Source organism: Petaurus breviceps, unplaced genomic scaffold (genome assembly GCF_028583685.1).
Source record: "Petaurus breviceps papuanus isolate PSGF00001 unplaced genomic scaffold, PetGlider_PUasm1.0 125, whole genome shotgun sequence".
Lineage (NCBI taxonomy): Eukaryota > Metazoa > Chordata > Mammalia > Diprotodontia > Petauridae > Petaurus > Petaurus breviceps.
Window position 1 is genome coordinate 5,855,832 of NW_027185653.1, and position 20,159 is coordinate 5,875,990.

Here is a 20,159-nt window from a genome sequence, read left to right on the forward strand (position 1 = left end):
CAGGATTACATAAGATTTAACATTTTCTACATTAAAGTATTGGCAGGCTTGAAATATGATATTCTCTAGGGCAAAGGAGCTAGGATTATAGCCAAATATTATCCACACAGCAAAACTGAATATAATCCTTCAGGAGAAAAAAAAATGGATATTCAATGAGATAGAGGACTTTCGAGCATTCCTTTTTTTTTTTTTTTTAAGGAATCAGGGTTAAGTAACTTGCTCAAGGTTACATGGCCAGTTATTTCTGGGTGTGGTGCTGAGTGTCTGAGCCCGGGATTCGATGTCCAGGTCGTCCCAACACTGGAGCCAGTGCTCTTACTCGCTGAGCCACCTGGCTGCCCCTAACCAATTGGGGTTGAGTAACTTGCTCAAGGTTACACGGCCAGTTAATTCTGGGTGTGGTTGCTGAGTGTCTGAGCCTGGGATTCGATCTCCAGGTCGTCCCAACACTGGAGCCGGTGCTCTTACTCACTGTGCCACCTGGCCGCCCCCAAGCATTCTTGATAAAAAGATGAGAGCTGAATAGAAAATCTGACTTTCAAATACAAGATTCAAGAGAAGCATGGTAAACAGGAAAGGAATATAATCAGGTTAAATTGTTTACATTCCTACATGGGAAGATGATAGTTGTAACTCAAGACCATTCTCATTATTAGAAGTTATAGCTAGGAGAATATATTCTATATATAGAAAGAGGGCACAGGTGTGATTTGAATATGAAGAGATATCTGAAAGTAAAATTAAGGCGTGAGAGAGGAATAGACTGGGAGGAGAAAGGGAGAGGTAGAATGGGGTCAATAATCTCACATAAAAGAGGCAAGAAAAAGCTTTTACAGTGAAGGGAAAGTGGGTAAGGGGGAGTGAGTGAACCTTAACTCTCATCAGAACTAGCTCAAAGAGGAAAGAACATACACACTCAACTGGGTAGTATAGAAATCTAGCTTATTACCCTAAAGGAAAGTAAGAGGATGAGGGGATAAGACAAGGGAGTAGTGGTGACCGAAGGGCAGATTGGGAAAGGGGTAGTCAGAAGCAAAACACTTTTGAAGAGGAACAGGGTGAAAAGGAGAAAGAAAATAGAATATACAGGGGGAATAAATGGAAAGAAATATAGTTAGCAATAGTAACTGTGAAAAAATTTTTGAAGGCAGTTTCTCCAATAAAGGCTTCATTTCTCAAACATATAGAAAACTGAGTCAAATTTATAAAAATAAGAGCCATTCCCCAACTGATAAATGATCAAAAATACAGTTTTCATATGAAGTAATCAAAGCTCTCCAGAGCTATATGAAAAAAAATACTCTCACTATTGATTGGAGAAATGCAAATTAAAACAATTCTGAGGTACTGCCTATTAGATTGGCTAATAAAACAGAAAAGATAAATGACAAATCTTGGAGAGGATATGAGTAAAATGAGACAGTAAAGCACTAATGGTGGAGTTGTGAACTGATTCAACCATTCTGTAGAGCATTTTGGAACTATGTCCAAAGGGCTATAAAACCATGCATACCCTTTGATCTAGCAATACCACTACTAGGTCTGTATCCAAAAAGAGATACAAAAAAAAACAAAAAGGAAAAGGACCTATATGTACAAAAATATTTATAGCTGCTCATTTCTTGGGGCAAAAAAAACTGGAAATTGAGGGGATATCTATCAATTGTGGAATGGCCCAACAAGTTGTGGCATGTGATTGTGATGGAATACTATTGCACTGTAAGAAATGTTGAGCAGGGGGCGGCCAGGTAGCCCAGCGAGTAAGAGCACCGGCTCCAGTGTTGAGAAGACCTGGAGATCGAATCCTGGGCTCAGACACTTAGCACCCACCCAGAAACACCTGGCCGTGTAACCTTGAGCAAGTTACTTAACCCCAATTGCTTAGGGGCGGCCAGGTAGCTCAGCGAGTAAGAGCACTGGCTCCAGTGTCGGGATAACCTGGATCAAATCCCGGGCTCAGACACTCAGCACCACATCCAGAAATAACTGGCCGTGTAACCTTGAGCAAGTTACTTAACCCCGATTGCTTTAAAAAAAAAAAAAGAAATGTTGAGCAGGATGCTCTCAGAAAAATCTGGAAAGATTTCCCTGGGCTGATGCAAAGTGGTATATACTGTGTACAAAGTAACAGTAATATTGTGAGCTGATCGGCTGTGAATGACTTAGCTATTCTCAGAAATACAATGATCCAAGACAACTCTGAAGGATTTATGATAAAAAAAAAATGCTATCCATCCCCAGAGAAAGAAATTATGGTGTCTGAATACATATTGAAACATATTTCTTTTAACTTCATTTTTCTTGAGTTTTTTTGGTCTATGTTTTCCTTTACAACGTGCCTGTTGTGGAAATGTTTTGTATAATGAAAACAAACAAAAAAAAATGACTCCCAAACCCTCTACCCATAACATCACTCCATATGGAAGTTCAGTTCCACATTTCTAACTGCTTGCTAAACATTTCTATATAGTAGTCATCTCAAACTCAACATGACCCAAACTGGGTTCCTCTTCTCTACTTAATCTGACCTTTCTCCAAACCTCCCTCAAAATACTGCCATCCTCCCACTCACCTATATTTGTAACCTTGCAGACATCTTGGACACTTTCTTCTCCCTCACTTCCTATATTAGATCAGTTACTAAATCCCCTTAATTCTACCTCCAAAACATCTCGCACATCTATGTTCTCTCCATTCACAATACCACCACCTTAGTTCAGGTCTTTATCCCCTTTAGACTGGGTAATTATAATAGCACTCTGGTCTCTCTGCCACAAGTATTTGCTTTCCTTAATCCATCTATCACACAGCTGCCATGATACAGGTTCATACATGTTACTCTTCTGCTCAAAAACTTTCAGTTGCTCCTTTCTGCCTCTAGAATAACCTATAACTCCTCAGACTGGCACTTAAGTATCTACAATCTGGTTCCAATCGTTCCAATGCTCCATATTATTCCTATTCAGACATTCTCCATTCCATCCAAACTGGCCCAATCCTTGTTGAGGGTACCATGTGCCTATATTTGTACAGCCTGCCCCCAATTCCAACTCTCTGCCTATCTCTGTCTTTCAGAATTCTCCTCCAACACTCTAATTGTTAATGTTACTGAATCCTCATATATTCCTAGAGTTCTTTGTGTCCTTCTTTAACCTTCTCACGATTATCCTGTATAATACTTTGTACTCATGAGGCACCCTCCCCTTTGTGACTGATGGCAGGAACTATTTCATTTTAGTCCATGGATTTCCATCATTTAAGGTAATGTCTTATGCATCACAGTTGCTCAATAAGTATTTGTGGAATTGAACTGAGCTATACGCAAAAGGGAGACACTGAAGACTTTTGAGCAAAGGAATGTCATAAATAGATTAAGAAAGATTGGTCTGACAGGCTTATTAGAATGAATAAAGAAAAAACAAGAATGCTGTTATAAAGACATATATACTAACTAGGGAGAGAGTAGGTAGGGATAACTGAAGACATATTAAACTCACATATCACTTTGAATCATTCAACTTTTAACATGTATTTAATATTTATTATATGCAATAGTATCTGATATTTATATAACATTTCAAAATTTGCAACATGCTCTGCATTTTTGTGCCTCAGAACTTTATGAAGTAGGTATTTCAGATATTATTCCATTATTTCAATTTTATAGATGAGAAGACTGAGACTCAGAGAAGTTAAATTCCTTGCCCACAAAGCTAGTAAGTGTCAGAGACAGTATTTGAGCCTATCTCTTCCTAACTAAATCCAACCTTGCCACACACTGGTAGACATCTCTACTCTTCTTACTTCAAACTAAAAATACCCAAAATTGAACTCATCATTTAACTTTCTCATTAAACATGCCTCCTTCTCTAACATTCCCTATTTTTGTTGAGGACAGTTCTACTTCTATTTTTATACACACACACACACACACACACACACACACACACACACACCTCTTTTCCTTAAGGGGAGCAAAGACATGCAGACATGAAAAGGTAATTAAGGAAGATAATTACAAGGAAGATTAAGATGTATCAGTGATGAGTCAAGTAAGTTTTGTATGAGTTCAGAAAAGGGATCTTTTGGTAATGTACTCAGTCAATCCCTGACTGTTCATTGTAGGTTGGAGTGTTTGGGGAATAAATCACAAAGGAAGGGATGATACCTAAGCAATGTCTTAAAGAGTTAGAATGATTCTTATATATGGGTAAGAAAGTATTTCAGCCAGGAGAACTGGTAAAAGCCAAGACAGAGATGGAAATGCTTATGGCAACTTCAGCAGACAGTGATTCAAGAGTGAGTAAGCAAGCAGATTTGCTAAAACTAGAGTTTATTACATAAGAAGCAATGGGAGTTAAGTATTGCAAGATAGGATAGGTAAAGGGCATTGAATACTAGGCTAATGATTTTGGACTGTATGGGGAAAGAGGGTTTAGAAAGAGGGAAGACTAGATCTCAGAAGAAACTCCCTCTACCAATGCAGATCCACAAATGATCTGTGACTTAAGAGTTTCAGGATTGCTTCAGAGTATTCAATGATCAGGCAATTTATCCAGGATCCCACATCTAGTGCATGAAATCAGGTCTTCCTGACCTTGAGAATATGTTTCTATTATGCCAGACTGCCTCTCACTTGAACTTTGCAACTGGTATATGACAGCAAGCTTAGTTAATTAAACCTTTAACCAGAGTTCTAAAAAAAGAGCAAATTGACTGTCTCTTCTCCCTGTCCCCTTCTTCTTGGCAAAGATGTTAATGAGCAGTAAGTTGACACTTTGGGTATATATACAGACACTTTCTGGTCTGGTAAATCCCATAATGATTACTGCAAAGCCAGATGGCCTGTACAGCTGGCATATGTATGCTAACTCTACAGGGTCATTTTTACCTTGAGTAGGCTCCTGAATAAACATGAACCCTTCTTCCCCTCAGGGAAATCCCCCTAACGAAACAAGCTTGGAGTAGGAGATCTTCAAGGCAATACAGAAACATCAGACATCGGACAACTTAGACAGAATTGGCCTGTCTGCCGGAGAGTAGCAAGAGTGTTTGTGAAGTCAAATGCAGCTCAAAAAGAGTGAGACGGACCAATTTCAAAAGGCATCACAGCTTGGATGAACTAGATTGAGACCTGGGTCCATGTTTTGCATACTTTTGTGTCCCTCTCCCCAGTATCTTAGCACAATGACTTTACACAAATGATGTTGATGACAAGGACAAAGGGAAGGCACACATTCCAATCTGGTTTATATACAGGTGCATTCTACAAAACTAAGACAAGAATGCTGACTTTCTAACTAGATGAATCAGAGATTGATTGAGTACGTTACCAAAAGATCCTTTTAAATTGTTCTATTCTTACTCACAATGGAAAATGCCATCCACATCCAGAGGAAGAAATATGGAGTTTGAATGCAGACTGAAGCATACTATTTGCTCTCTTTTTTTGCTTTGCTTTTTCTTTTTTGTGGTTTCTACCATTCATTCTAATTCTTCTATACAACTTAACTAATGTGAAAAATATATTTAATAAGAATGTATATGTAGAGTCTGTATCAGATTGTGGACAAGTACTTTCTGTTTGCAAAATGTTTACAGGGGAAAGAGAAATATATATGTGTCTGTGTGTGTAAGTGTGTGACACAAATATGTACTCAATGTATATCATGAATGTTACACATGCCACACATCTATAAACTCCAAGTATCCCAGAGCCTGGCCATCAGAGTATATTAGGTCTGCTCTGCCTCACCTGTCCGATCTCAACTCCCATACAGTACGTGACCAAATGTGAATTCTTGAGTGCAAGTTTGATTTTCATTTTTGTCTCTGTATCCCTATTGCCCTGCATGGTGTCTTGTAATACAAAAAGTAATTCATTAATGCTCAGGGAATTACTGAGCTGAATTGACTAATTTCATGCCATTTTACTAGCCAAGTGTTTAATAAAATTAAAGTTTCCAGACTAGCTATTTTCATTCCTCACCTCAATTTGTTGGTTTTAAATGCTTCTGTTGTTAGATTAAATACTGGAAGTCATGTTTAAAACAGAGCTAAAAGCTGCTAATAATTTTATTTTTGAAGCACTAATGTTTTTAACCTCTGGCTCCCACATGATATGAAGTATCCAGTTACTCCTTCCAGCTGGTACAACTTGTCACCTGAGACAAAGACCTATTAATATTACATAGAACAGGTAACAGTGATCTCAGCGTAGGCAAGGACAGCCAGCAATTTGCCTTGCTATACAGGCCAAACTTTGTCTGGCATGTGGTTTGTGTCTCCATCACCCCTTTCTTCCTGTTTCCTACCACACTTGACTCTGGACCCCCTACACTCCTTTGTCAGATGTCATGCATAGAAGTTACTTCAATTGGCCCTGCGTTGTTATACTGAATGATTGTTAAAACTTTTTGCATTCTATTCCATAGATAACCCAATATAGGAGAGAAGCATGAATCCAAACGTCACAGAACAAATCCCCTTAATAAAAAGATTTGTTTTATAAAATGGAATCAGTCAAAAAGCCGCACCCAAGGACCTAGAAAGCCCCATTGCGACCTTGAGACCATGGGGTTGCCACCTCTGCTTTAGACAAATACTTTTGAGTCTCTGGTCATTGGTTTCCTCGTTTGCAAATAAGGAGGTTGGACAGATGCTTTCCAATTCCAAATCTTTGATCTTATGATCCAGATCTGAAATCTGTGATTCTACGCTCCTACCCAAGTCTCAGCTGACAAGTACTTTGTAACAGAAAACTATGTTCAAATCTCTTCAAGAAGGTGAAAAAATTAACATTATTATCTAGCATTTATATAGCACTTCACTTACTGTGTGTGACACTTTACAAATATTAGCTTATTTGATCTTCATAACAACCCGGGAAGGAAAATGCTATTATGATCCCCATTTTACAGATGAGAAAACTGAGGCAAAGAGAGGTTAAATGACTTGCCCTGGGTCACATAACCAGTGGATTTCTGAGGTCACATTTGAATTCAGACCTCCCTGCCTCCAAAAACAGTGGTCTATTCACTGTGGCACCTACTGACCACATAAAGTACTGTCAGATCTCACCGTTTTTGACAGATTCAAAACTATAAATTACTGAAAGGCTCCCAATTTGATAAGAAGTTTTGGTAAACTACAAAGGAATTTGGAAGAATTAGGATTAGATCATCATTTTAGATAACACTATATGCAGCTCAAAAAATGGATACAGGACATGACAAGGTCACAACAGCAAAAAAGAAAATCAGATACTTTGCACAACTTTACCTAGAAGAGAAATTTTAACTAAATGAATCAGTGATACAGGAGATCTTAAATGATAAAATAGACAAGAAACTGAGGCAGAGATTATGTAATTTGCCCCGGGGTCACATTTGAACTCAAGTCTTCCTTACTCTGGGCCAAGTACTTTATTCTTTATATCACTAAATCATCTCAGTTCTGAGAGGGAAAAAAAAATATTTGCACCATATATCTTCAAAAAAAAACCAAGCATACAACATATATAACAAATTGCCACAGATATATTAGAGATCAAGAGCAATCACCTAATACATAAGGAAGTTTTGAAAAGAGCTACACAGGAAGTTTTTAAAATAACTACAAAGTATCAATGTCCATATACAAAAAATGTTCCAGATCACTGATAATAACAGAAATGCAAATTAAAATAATTCTAAGGTTTTATTTTAGTCTATGAAAATTGGCAAAGATAGTAAGAGATAACAACAGTCATTGTTAAAAGGTCTGAGGGAAGGAAGGAAGGAAGGAAGGAAGGAAGGAAGGAAGGAAGGAAGGAAGGAAGGAAGGAAGGAAGGAAGGAAGGAAGGGGGAAAAGTCAGTCAAGTCAATAAACATTAATTATGTACCAAGCAGTATGCTAAATGCTGAAATAAGAAAGATGGAAAAGGAACACTAATATTTATGTAACTCCATAAACTAGCAAAGTGCTTTACATGTTATTTCATTTCATCTTCAAAACAATTCTGTGAAATGTATGCTATTATTATAACTATTCTGAGGATAAAGAAACTGAGGTTGACAGAGGTTAAGTGGCTTTCCCAAGCTCACACTGCTAGTAAGTATCTAAGGCAGAATTCAAACTCAGGGCTTCTTTATTCCAAGTCTATTACTCTATCCACTAAGGCACCTAGCTATTAAAACCTCAATACTGGGGAAAAAAAGACATTTTGCACATGAAAAACAGACAAAGGAAATGAGATTCACAAATAATTTCCAAAGACCCTCCCAAATTTCATAGAATTTTTGTTCAAATTATTCCTGTCCCATGGGAGAATTTCTTCAGAGGAACACAGCCAATTCTGTGGGAAAACACCAAAAATAAGATTGTCTACAGGAATCACAAAAACTAAATACACTTCAAGATGCTTCTTAAATATTAGCTTGTTGTCTTCTGAGAGATTTCAGATAATCAAGTGTCTGGAAAAATATCAACTGCCTCTGGCCAACTGCCTCTTAAATACTTCATTTCAATCTACAATAATAATGACTCACATTTGTATAGTCCTTTAAGGAATACAAAGTGATTTCCTCATATCTGCGTGAGGCAGGTAGTCTAAATATTACAAATTTTACATTTCCCAAGTACAGAAATTTAGGTTTAGAGAAATTAAGTGACTTGCCCATTGCTTCACAGCTTATAAGCCCCTGCTATGGAACTAGTTATATGTCCAGTTAGTATATCTTGATAGCCTTTAGTGTTGAGGTAAGACATACTTCCACAGTACCATAAGCAGGGCTAAAAAATTCATTAAGCATCCTAAAGTTAAGCCTTCATACTCAATTATAATGCCTAGGAAATTTTTCCTTTTTCACAACGTAAGGGGGAAAAATAGAGGCCCATTGGTGCTATCACCCGAGCATCTTATCCTTTCTCCTAGTATCTTCTTGCATATTGGCTATGAAGGACATCTCCTCTGACATTTAGATTACCTAATTCCATCTCAGATTTCAACCCAGGGCTATCAGGAAAACCTTTACCAAACGAACAAAGACTGAAGGGGAAAAATGGCCCTTTTGGCTTGGATGGGATAATACAATTCTATCATGTATGTTCTTTGTGTCTTAGGCAAGCTATTTCAGTTCTCTGGTCTTCATTTTGCTCATCTGTGAAATGAACAGGTTGGATTAGATCAAGAGTTCTTAACTTGAAGTCAATGAATTCATTTTAAGAAAATATTTTGACAGCTGTATTTCAATATCATTGGTTTCCTTTCTGATCCTATGCATTTTATTTTAGGCTTCTAAAAACACTATTGGGAGAAAGGGTTCATAGGTTTCACCAGACTGACAAAAGGGACAACAATACAAAAAAAATTAAGAATCTCTGGATCTAGTGATCATTATAATTCATTTAAACTCTATCCTTCTGTGATCTCTGATTCCCAAAGAAATTGGTAGGAAAAAAAGTACAATTACTTGTTGGGAAAGTCTTTTCTCCTCATCTCTCTTGGAGGTTCAGATCTAAAGCATTATCTTATTTTCTAACAGAAAACTAAACAAGCCCATCACTCTAATTTCATCTCATTACAACTAAGCAGACATGGGACTATGAAAAGGTTTTCCCTTTCTATTATTCCATTTTAGTCATTATCACTGAAGAGAGTTAAACTGCTATGCTTTTCTAAAGAGGAAGCACTTCCTGTTTTTGAAGTCATTACTGGATTGGGGAATTTGATCTGTTGTTCCCATTTTGGGGGGACAGAGGCATTTGTTAGCTTCTTAAAAAAACAAACTGAGTATAAGGGACAGGGAGAAAGTGAGAAGGCTTCAAATTATGAGGGAGTCACCTGTCTGATATATTCTCGTTTAAAAAAAGCTTTCAGGCCCAAATAGTCTACTATATTTTATTTTATATATGAGCTAATCAAAACTTTCCCCAATTTTTTGGTAACAGAAATCAACAGCTGTTTATGTGCTTGTATGTCTATGTAGGAAGACCTATACAAAGCAAAGACCATTGGTTATCTCTTCTCCTTTTCCATGTTGCATAGGGGAAAACAAGGCCTGAGCCTGTCTCAGTTCTCAGGAAGGAGCAAAGAAAAATGCCTTGAATTTAATGCTGCCATTCTTCATATGACTTCCATATTCTCATTAACCAAACATCTGTTGGATGAGTGCCCCCTTTTTACTTGATCCTTTCTAGACTTCAGGATAATTTCCATGACAATGGCTCACAATGACAGCCCAAAGATGAAGAAAAAGAAAGGCAAGCTGGAATTTGAAAAGGAAGAGAAGAATACTGTGAGAATATTTCTTCTAAAAAAATAAGCTAACAAAAGATGAGAGCAATTACTAATGGCATTTTGAGAGATAAGAGGATGATATGAATGATGACAGCGCCATTTGGACATGAAACACCTCCAGGCTCATAAATGCTAGTCCCAGAGCTTGGGGGCATGGAACACTCAGGATAAAGGAGGCTAGAGGGAATTCTGGTACTAAGTTGATAAAGCTAAGCTTGTTTTTATATAGAAAAAAAAATCTGTCCATAGTAAGTGTTTTTGGTGCAGAATATCATAGCATATGTCATATTTTAAAGGGAGAAACATGACTAGCCTTGAAATATTTTCCCCAAATCCCCTTCACATAAAGGAGATCATGAGAATTTTCTAGGAAAAAGTTTGGGAAAGACTGGCCCTGGTAATTATACCAGTTATTTTTCCTTAATGAAACCTTGCATCTTGAGAAAATGCAACAGAGAAAATTAAACCCTAATGAGGAAGGGGACAAAAAAACACAAAGCTTTTCACCCTGCAAAATAGTGCAAAAATAACAGAGAACATCAAACCCTGTTGAGGAAAGGAACAAGAAATATAGAGGATATCTAATGAATCAAAAAACATTTAACTTTGCTTGGAAGGATGAGCCATATATGTGTTGTTCCTTAGGAAATTACTATGTAATGCCTGGGATGCTGAATGAACCTAGGCAATGAACAGTGCAGCATAAACTATGAACAGATTCAATTTAAGTCTCCTTTCTGAAAAGGCTTAATGGGTATTCAACAGAATGCGGGTGGCGATTAGATTGTCTCCAACTGTGAATAAGTCCTATGACTCTACTGATACAGAAGAAACAATCAAAATAACACTGCCTCATTCTCAATGCACAGGCCTTAGAGATCTAGAATTGCATTTATATTTCTTTAATGGCACTATCATGAACAACGCTGGCTTTTTTGTTTTTTCTTTTAATGGCGATAAGGGGGTGGAGGAAAGGTTGGATATTCAGTTCTTTTTCTCTCCAGAATGCTGACTTCCTGGTCTTTTTCATTACTACACAGATCACTGGGATGCAATCAATACTTGGCAAGAAGTACTGGCAGGAAAATATCTATAATAACAGCCAATGAACTGCAACTAACATATCAACAAAGAAGGGCGCAGGGCTGAATGGCTGTAATTACAAGAAAAATAGGATCTAGCTTCTAAGAAGCTTGAGCGATCAAATCTAGTACAGCACCATTGATATCCAGCATGTAAAATAATATCTAGGAATTTCAGTAGTATTTCAGAGCAGTGGAATAGGGGAGCTCCCCAACCACAATGTCACCTAAAACAACACACTTGGACTTACCTACACTGGTAGGAAATATATCTTCATTATTGATCTGTACCTCAATCCAGTCCATGAGAAGGTTCATATATTGTGGGGCTGGCAATGCAGTAGGTTTCTTATACTTAAGGTCGTCCTGCCACCGGTACTCATATTTTGGGCCCCCTGACATCACAGGACAGGTTCTCTCAGTGCAGAACTCACAGATGGTGCCATAGATCAAATTGATACGGTTGAAGAAGTCTACCACGTGAACAGCAACCCAGTCATTCTGGTCTTCCCCACTGGGCAGCTGCACTACTGCCTTCAGGTCCACCCCAGAGTTCAGAGAGGCTTGTGCCCTCTTGTGGAGTTCAAACCTTTGTGTGCCTGGCTCAAATTTGCGCTTAGGCCGAAAGGTCTTGTCTTTATTGAAGACCTGCTTCAGGGCTATTGACATTGTCTTACTGCCCTCTTCTCTTCTTTTGCAGGAGGCAAAAAGGCACCAAGAGCTTTTTGGTGATGTATCACAGCTCAGGAGGGTTTTCCACTGCCAGCCCTCGGGCCCCAGTCTTGCAGCCACGGTTCCCAGTCTCTTTTAAACAGTCCCCTCAATCTTCCTTTTGAATGCTTTCCCAATAGACCTCATGTTCCCGAAGCTAGAAGGGAAAAATATATATGTGAGTGGCTGGTTTGCATTCAATCCTCTTCACTATCATGTGGAATTAAAGGTGGGCTAGTCACATTCTTAGACAACTAGACCTTCATCTACCAGATGAAGAATATTAGTGGGTTGAAAGTACCAGTCTGTGAATCTCCATTATTTGTTCAAACTGGTAAAAATACAAACAAAAAACAGCAGAACACGTGAGTTCATAGACTAACATACTTGAATACATGTCAAAGGTCTTTGCTAGATTGAAGCAATATAGACCCAATCTGAAGACATTTCTCAAAATAATATCTGTCAGTGGATGGTGTGCTATACTTCAAATTGGAGAATGACTAGAACTCTTAAGTAGGACATTCAACATAAGCTGTTCTTTCTTCACTGGGAGTGAATTTGTGCTCTTACCGTCTTCTTACACAGTCTACCCTTGTGACCAGCAGAACATTTTATTAAGTCAGCAGTGCAGTCTGTAACCAGCAAGCAGGGAGAACATAACTGATTTGCTTAGGGAATCACACTTTTGCCTTATTAACATGGTGTCTGTAACGTCAAGCACAAGCAACTTCCAGGTTCAGATTACAAGCATAGCAAACTCCATTTATTCAGTGACAGATTAAGGCAACGATATTCACAGAAAACCAAAATACAGCACTCACCATATGTAATTCAATAATTTAGTAATTCCTCAATTCAATCACAAGGTACTAAGGTCCAAGTGCTCCACCCCTAGACAGTACAAAGTCAACCACAAAGTCTTCTCTCTATTCAACTCAGTTTCCAATCATAAACAAAGTACATTAATTTGGTCAGTCACAAAGCAAAAAAATCAAAGTACTCCACCCCTGGATCACAACTGAATTACAATTATCATCAGTTACCACCAAGCAATTTCTCAAAGGGGCAGAGGAGATCACAAAGGCCATCTACCCCTGAGCCACAGCAAGGTTCCGATATCATCACAGCATTCAATACCCAAGGAGAGGTCTTTTCTTTATCTTGACCCAAGGCAAGTTCTCAGCAATCCCTATTCCTGCGAAGACAAAGCTTAACAAAGACACAATGTACATTGCCAGCATCCTCATCAATTCACTCTCTGCCTGCAGAACAGTCTCAGGACCCCTGAAAACATCAGCAAGACCCTCCTCCAGAATTTCTGTAAACATACAACAAGAAAAATCTCCTTCAGGGCTTTTGAAGCAATAGCAAGGTTCCAGGACCACTGCAACAACAGTACTGTCCTTTACCAGCGGATGAATCTGGCAAAGTAACATCAAAAAAGACAGAAAAATATCAGCACCACAGTTATGCCTCCTCAGTTCTCGGCGGCTCTGGGTGGCAGTTCTCAAAAGTCCTCAGCAGCTCCAACTGGCCCTCAGCAATCCGGGTGGCTTTGGCTGGCAGTTCTCTCTCTCAGCAACTCTGGTTCCCAGCAATTCTCTCTCTCTCTCTGTCTCCACGATACTGCTCCCAAAAGTTCTTCTTGCCTCTCTCTGCTTGGGCCCCTCTATCCATGAAACCAGCTCCTCCCAGTTCAGCCCCCTCTCTTCATGTCAAGTCCATCCCACAAGTGGGATTCACAAGCTCTAGGTTTTAACACATAACCCTAAAACCAAGCCAGTACAAGAGGATCTTTACATTCCATTACTGTAGGGGGTGCTGTCGAGTGCTCTGAGAAGTCTGCATCCCATGAGTGCAAATCCAGGCTGGGCCCACTATCTCAGGTTGACTCTCTACCTCCCTGTTACTCATCCCCTGTGCAAGGGAAGCTTGGAACATTCTGGCCATCCCTGAAACCCTGGCTGCTTGAGAAATATAGATAAATTAGTGGTGCACAAGATAAGGAAGCAAGGAAGTGTCCCACAGGAGTAGCCTCCAGCAAAGTTGCAAGTTAGGTGCCTCATGTCACAAACTATGTGAAGTTTCCCATGAGAAAGTATGATGTAAGTGCTTCAGCTACAGTATATGAACCCTTACCCTCAGATGCTTAGTTGAGATTTGCTTGGCATGCAACAAACATATGAACGCAATCTCCGCCTGGACCACAGACTTCCGTGTTTTGGTTGGTGCTGTGAGTACAGGCCACACATTACCATTACAGTGTCAGAACCTGAAAGAGACAACAAGTCCCTGGTTCCTGCACATGTCACTGTCCCTGTACAGTACGCTGCCTGTAGGGCAGCATAAAGTGCACGAGAGAAACAGGGACAATGACGTAAATAGGAAGAAAAATGACCACAAAACAACTGAAAGTAAATGTCTGTAAAAATGGCCAAGAAGAAGGCATGACCCAAGGGAAGAGGCAAGAAAAGGAGCCTGCCCCAAGTTACCTGCAGAGATGGGGCGACAAGAGGTATGGAGTACTGCACCCATGCTCGGGATTCTTCTTTGATGTGTTGGATTCACAGGGTTCTTTTTTCCCCTTTTCTTTGTCTCCTAAAAATACTGTTTTTTACATGAGATGACTGTCTGGGAAGAGGGAGCCAGAGGAATACAGGGAGGTAAGTAAGAGCAAGAGACAGCGATGACATCTTGTATTTTTGAGGAGCGCAGGGTAAAAGAGATGACCTGGATCCATGTTTCCTCCCACTGGGTGGTCACTTATCCTCCTCATCCTTCATATCTTTATTTATAAAACAAGGAGGTTGGATAGATGGCTTCGGAGGTCCGCTCCAGTTGTAAATATCTGACCCGTAACGATATGTGAAAAGGATCGTTTCAGTACAATATTGCAAGAGTTTTCAAAGTTTCTTGCCCATTAGAATGTGAACTTCTGGACGTTTTTTTTTACTTCTATCGTTCTATGCCTGATGCTAGAACAATCTTACACATAGTAAGGATTTATAGAGGCTTGTTGAAGTGGAGTTAAGATGAAATCATGATTTTTACTTCGTTTTACTGAATAACATTTTAGGGGAAAGGGCTCTAAAGCAGTTGCGTGAAATTGAAAAACACACAAAATCAATGTAGCTTGAATAAGAAGGGAAACTATTGATAGAGAAAACTTTCATCAAAAATCTCTGACAAGGGTCTGATACCCACACTACATAAGAAATGAACAAAAACTATGTAACACCAAAAGTCATTCTCCAGTGATTTACTGGTCAGATATGAACAAATGGTTAAAAAAAGAGCAAATAATTCACAACAAATATGAAAGAAGGCTAGAAATTACTAATCAAAACCAAAACGTAGCAAAGTAACTCTGAAGCCTCATTTCACAATGAGTACACTGGCAAAGATAAGAAAAGATGAAAAGTCAACACAGGAATGATTATGGAAAGACAGGTATATTATTAAATCTTTGATTGTTGGTTCATTTGTGGATTAGTCTAAACATTCTGGAAAGCAATTTGGAATGATGCTTTAAAAAATGGAGGAAGGAGCTGGAAATAAGCATGTATATAGCACATATGTGCAAGCACTGACTTTACAATTTACAAATATCTCATCTGATCCTCATAACAACCCTGGGAGATGGAGGTTGTTATCCCCATTTTTACAGTTTCAGAATCTGAGGCAGACAGAAGTTAAGTGATTTATCCAAGGCTACTGTCAGAGGCTAAATTTGAAGTCAGATCTTTCTGACTCCAAGCATGGTACTCTACTCACTGTGTTACCTAATTGCCAAATATAAAATGATTATAATTTAGGACCAAGAGATTTCCTGCTAGGCAATATACTCCAAGGAATTCAAAGGCAGAAGGAAAGGTCGTATTCATATTTAAATATACAAAGTTGCACTTTTTGTAGTAGGGAAGCAGTGGAAACGAAGTAGGTGCTCATCAATTCGGAAATCACTAAGACTGCAATGGAATATTATGCCACAAAAATACTATGAGGAATTCAGAAAAGCATGGGAAGACATGGGAACCGATGTATAGTGCAGAACAAGGAAAACAGTGTACACAATGACCACAGTGAAGAATAAATGAAAACACAAAACTAAATGCTATGTAGTTATGATGATCAGACTTGACTTCAGAGAAGAGTTGAGGAAATACACCTCATTGTAGAGATGGGGGACTCTGAGTATAGAATATATTCTGTCAGGCTTAATAGTTGTGCTGGTTAGTTTTGATAAGGTTCCTTTTGTTATTGTTGTTACAAGGGTTGTCTTGCTGAGTATAGGCAGGGAAGGAATATAATCTAAATGTAATGTAAAAAAGGTATCAATAAAAAATGTTAAATGAATTAAAAGAAAAGTAGTATGTCTTAGTGGAAAGTCAGCCTCTTTGTCTGAGAGACCTGGGTTCAAATCCTGTCAGGTTAAAGTCACAATCTCACAAATATTTATTAATCACCTACTATATACCAGGAAGTGTGGATAGAAAGACAAAAGCTGAGCTGAGCACCTCAGTCACTTTTACTGATACATGTGGCTTACTACTTTGCACTTTGAAGCAATCTCTTTATTGGCCCATGGTTCCTTTTGTTGTATCCAGAAAACTCGAGCAAGACCCAAGTAACAATTTAGAATTAGACCCTTTATTATATGCCATGTTGGCTGATCAGGACACATGGTGGGCTGATGAGGTACCACCCCAGCATCCCAGATCATACAGCAGTGATCTCAGGTAAAGCCTCAGCTTCTAAAGGGACGCCATGTAGCCAACGGTTAGGTATTACGTGGTCAGTACACACCTCAAAATTCCAGAGGGCTCCAAATCTCCCTACCTGGAAACCCGCCCATTTCTGTGAAGGTGGGCTGGCAGGGGAAGGGCAGAGATCCATTGGGGGAGGGTGAAGCTGACCTGGCAGTCTGCTCACTTCCTTGAGGAGAGCTGGGGTTGGGGGATGGAAAAGCCAGGCACAACACTATGTTCCTCCTCCTACTGCTATAATAGTGTCATATCAAGACCACTAAGCTAGGAGGAATGGTAGTTGGTAGCCCAACGGATAAAGCATTTGTCTTGGACTCAGATCTGAATTCAAATCCAGCCTCAGACATTTATTAGCTATGCAACCCTGGGCAAGTCCATAACCTCAGTTTCCTAAACTGTATAACAGTACCTACTTACCAAGGTTGTTGTGAGGATAAAATGAGATAATTACTTAAAAAAAACAAACAAACATGGGGTGGCTAGGTGGAGCAGCGAACAGAGCACAGACCCTGGAGTCAAGAGGACCTGAGTTCAAATTCAACCTCAGACACTTAACACTAGCCATGTGACATTGAACAAGTCTCTTAACCCCAATTTGCTTCCCCCCCCTCCAAAAAGACAAAAGAAAAATAAAAATGACAACAACACAACTTGTAGCACAATACCTGGCATGTGGTAGGTATGATATAAATGCCTTTTCTGTTCTCCTTTCCTCACAGACACCACCATGCCATATACCTTCAAAGGAGCGATTTCATCTGTAGAGCTTGTAGGGTCTGTTCAAGGCTTTCTCAGACCTAAAGCAGGAGAGGAGATCCTTTCCTGATGCTTTCTCCACTTTGTGAGTTCCTCCCTAGAATCTGCATTTGAAGAAGCACCCACACCAGCCATGTTCACTCCTACTTTGGCACAGATCTTCCTTCCACCTTTGGTTTTGAATGTAAGTTCCTAGAAGACAGGTATTTATGGTATTTGTATTCCCATTTGAGTAGGGTGCCTGACACACAAACTTTTTTTTTTGAGGGGGGAAATTGAGGTTAAGTGACTCAATTCACTGTGACACCTAGCCACCCCCACACAGTAAACTCTTAATGCTTATCTAATCTAATTCTAAGCTCTACAGGAGGACATTTCTGCAACTATATATGCTTTTTGAAAAAAAGATAATCAACAGCCCAGGCTGGTCCCAAGACATGCACAGTGAACAGAGTTAGTCAGAAAGTGCTGAGCAATACTTCAAAATGTTTTACGTTTTAAGTATCAGACTTTTGGGATAGTATCATAGGTTTCTTGATCTTATTATTAAATTTCTGTCAATTGATGGCTTATGACTTTTAAGTTTAAGCATTTCTTTGATTGTAGTGGAGGGAATTAATGGTTGCCCTACACTTATCTACCTTATATACTATGGACCTTTCAAATAATCTCTTTCAGGGAACTAAACCTAAGCTTTGAAGTGTATCCCCAGGACAAAGTCAGTGACAAGAAGGAGCCAATTTGATCCTTATCATCAGAAGCCAAGCTCCCTCAGGAAAAAAAAAAAACTTGGTTCACTTGGGGCCCAGGGGCTCTCCCTCCACCCAATCTAATCTTTTTCTACTTATAGTTACTATGGGCAGAGTACTAGCAATTTTGGGAATCCAGAAAAGCCTGTACAAGGTAATACTCCCAGGACCTAAGGACATTTTTTTTTCCTTTGCAAGGTTTTTCAGGATTAGGGAGAAAAATTCTGAGTGTAAGGAGATGAAAAGTTAAACAACATCTTTTCACCTACCAATTATGACAGTGACTTTAAAATGGTATTTTGTGGCTTCTGGTAATTATAGTCCATAGATCCTTCCTATTTCAGCTGTGACAGCTGAAAAAAGCAAATATCTAAATTAACCAAACTTGGAACCAGGCTTTTAAACCACTATGCCAGTGTTGAAGCAGGATTTTCAGAAAAAAATTAAGCTTTTAGTCATGATGCTTTCACTGAAAATATGATTAATAACTTATCTGAACTGTATTCAGTTACCTTCTCCACCTAGGCAGCTGGGGAAGCACAGTAGATAGAACCAGAAGTCACAAAGACCTGAATTCAAATCTAGATTTTGGTATTTACTACCTGCATGACCCTGGGCAAGTCACTTCACTTGTATGCTTCAGTATTCACAGGTTTGGGTTCAGATTCGAACTCACATCCCTATTGTACCAGCTGCCTAATCTTATATAAGTCACTTAACTTCCCTGAGGCTCAGTCTGTTTCCATGTAAACTGAATTTAGGCAAGTCACTTAATAGTCTCCCAGCCACACTTCTTCCTCCATAAAATGAGAACACTGGGCTTCTTAATCAGAAATCAGAGCTTCTTAAACTGTGCATTATTCTCCATATGGGGTCATATAATTGAATGTGGAGGGAGGTGCCACACAAAAATTTGGCAGCAATATAAGGTTTCTAAATGTACAACAACCAAAAATCAATTCAAAATCAAACCCATAATGATCCAAGGTGTTTCTGGCAGTACTTATTCATGTTACATTGCACCACTTCATTTGCAGCCTTAATTCTGAACACACAACATATGCCCTTTGCACTGCATGTGCAATTACGTCATGCAACTCCAACAAACACTGCCAGAAACTCATTGCTTCATATTTGAGACTACTGTATGTTATGAATTACAGTGTTTTATTACACATACTAAGTTTTCTGTTCCTATAGAAACGTAATAATTTAATTACAGAAAATGAACTATTAACATATTCCTACAGTCATTCCTCAGCATGTATCAAATTATAGTTTATCTTTGAAGTCTTTTTTTTTGTTGCTTTTTTGGAGGGGGGAAGGCAGCGCAATTGTGGTTAAGTGACTTGCCCAAGATCACATGGCTAGTAAGTGTTAAGTGTCTGAGGCCAGATTTGAACTCAGGTTCTTCTGACTCCAGGGTCAGTGCTCTATTCACTGTGCCACCTAGTCGCCTCTATTATATCTTTGGATTGTACTGTGTTTTTTTTTCATTATTTATTATTTAAATTAATTATTTATTATTTGTTTTTTATATTAAGCACAAAAAAAGTAATTTCCTAAACTAAAGCTAGTACTTGAGAAATTATTAATAATATTTATTTATATTTTTGGACAAAAACATTTTTCAGTGGCAAAATTTGGACAGAAGAGGTAAAAATACTGATGATGCCAATGAAGCAGAATCTTTGCTACCAGTTTGCAGTATACCTTAGTTGACAAGAAAAAGAAACTATGTTGAGTCATTTTTGGAATATGAATTGGCTTCTAATAATGAAAATGCTGTGGAAAAACCTCTTTGTTTAA

At 38.8% G+C, this 20,159-nt stretch overlaps 1 protein-coding gene across 8 annotated transcripts in view; it reads right to left on the bottom strand.

Annotated features, from left to right (window-relative positions):
• Positions 1-20,159, bottom strand: part of MOB3B (MOB kinase activator 3B) — a 324,421-nt gene that overhangs the window by 201,310 nt on the left and 102,952 nt on the right. For 7 of the 8 annotated variants that reach the window (XR_011168757.1, XR_011168747.1, XM_069090475.1 and 4 more), the window contains one exon: positions 11,617-12,233. Coding sequence is in view for 6 of the 8 variants with exons in the window: in XM_069090475.1 (XP_068946576.1) it covers positions 11,617-12,034 (418 nt within the window). In the remaining 2 variants the exon portion in view is untranslated. Of the gene's footprint in view, positions 1-11,616; positions 12,234-14,571; positions 14,719-20,159 lie in introns of those variants that run through there. The other variant, XM_069090502.1, reaches the window with a different exon arrangement.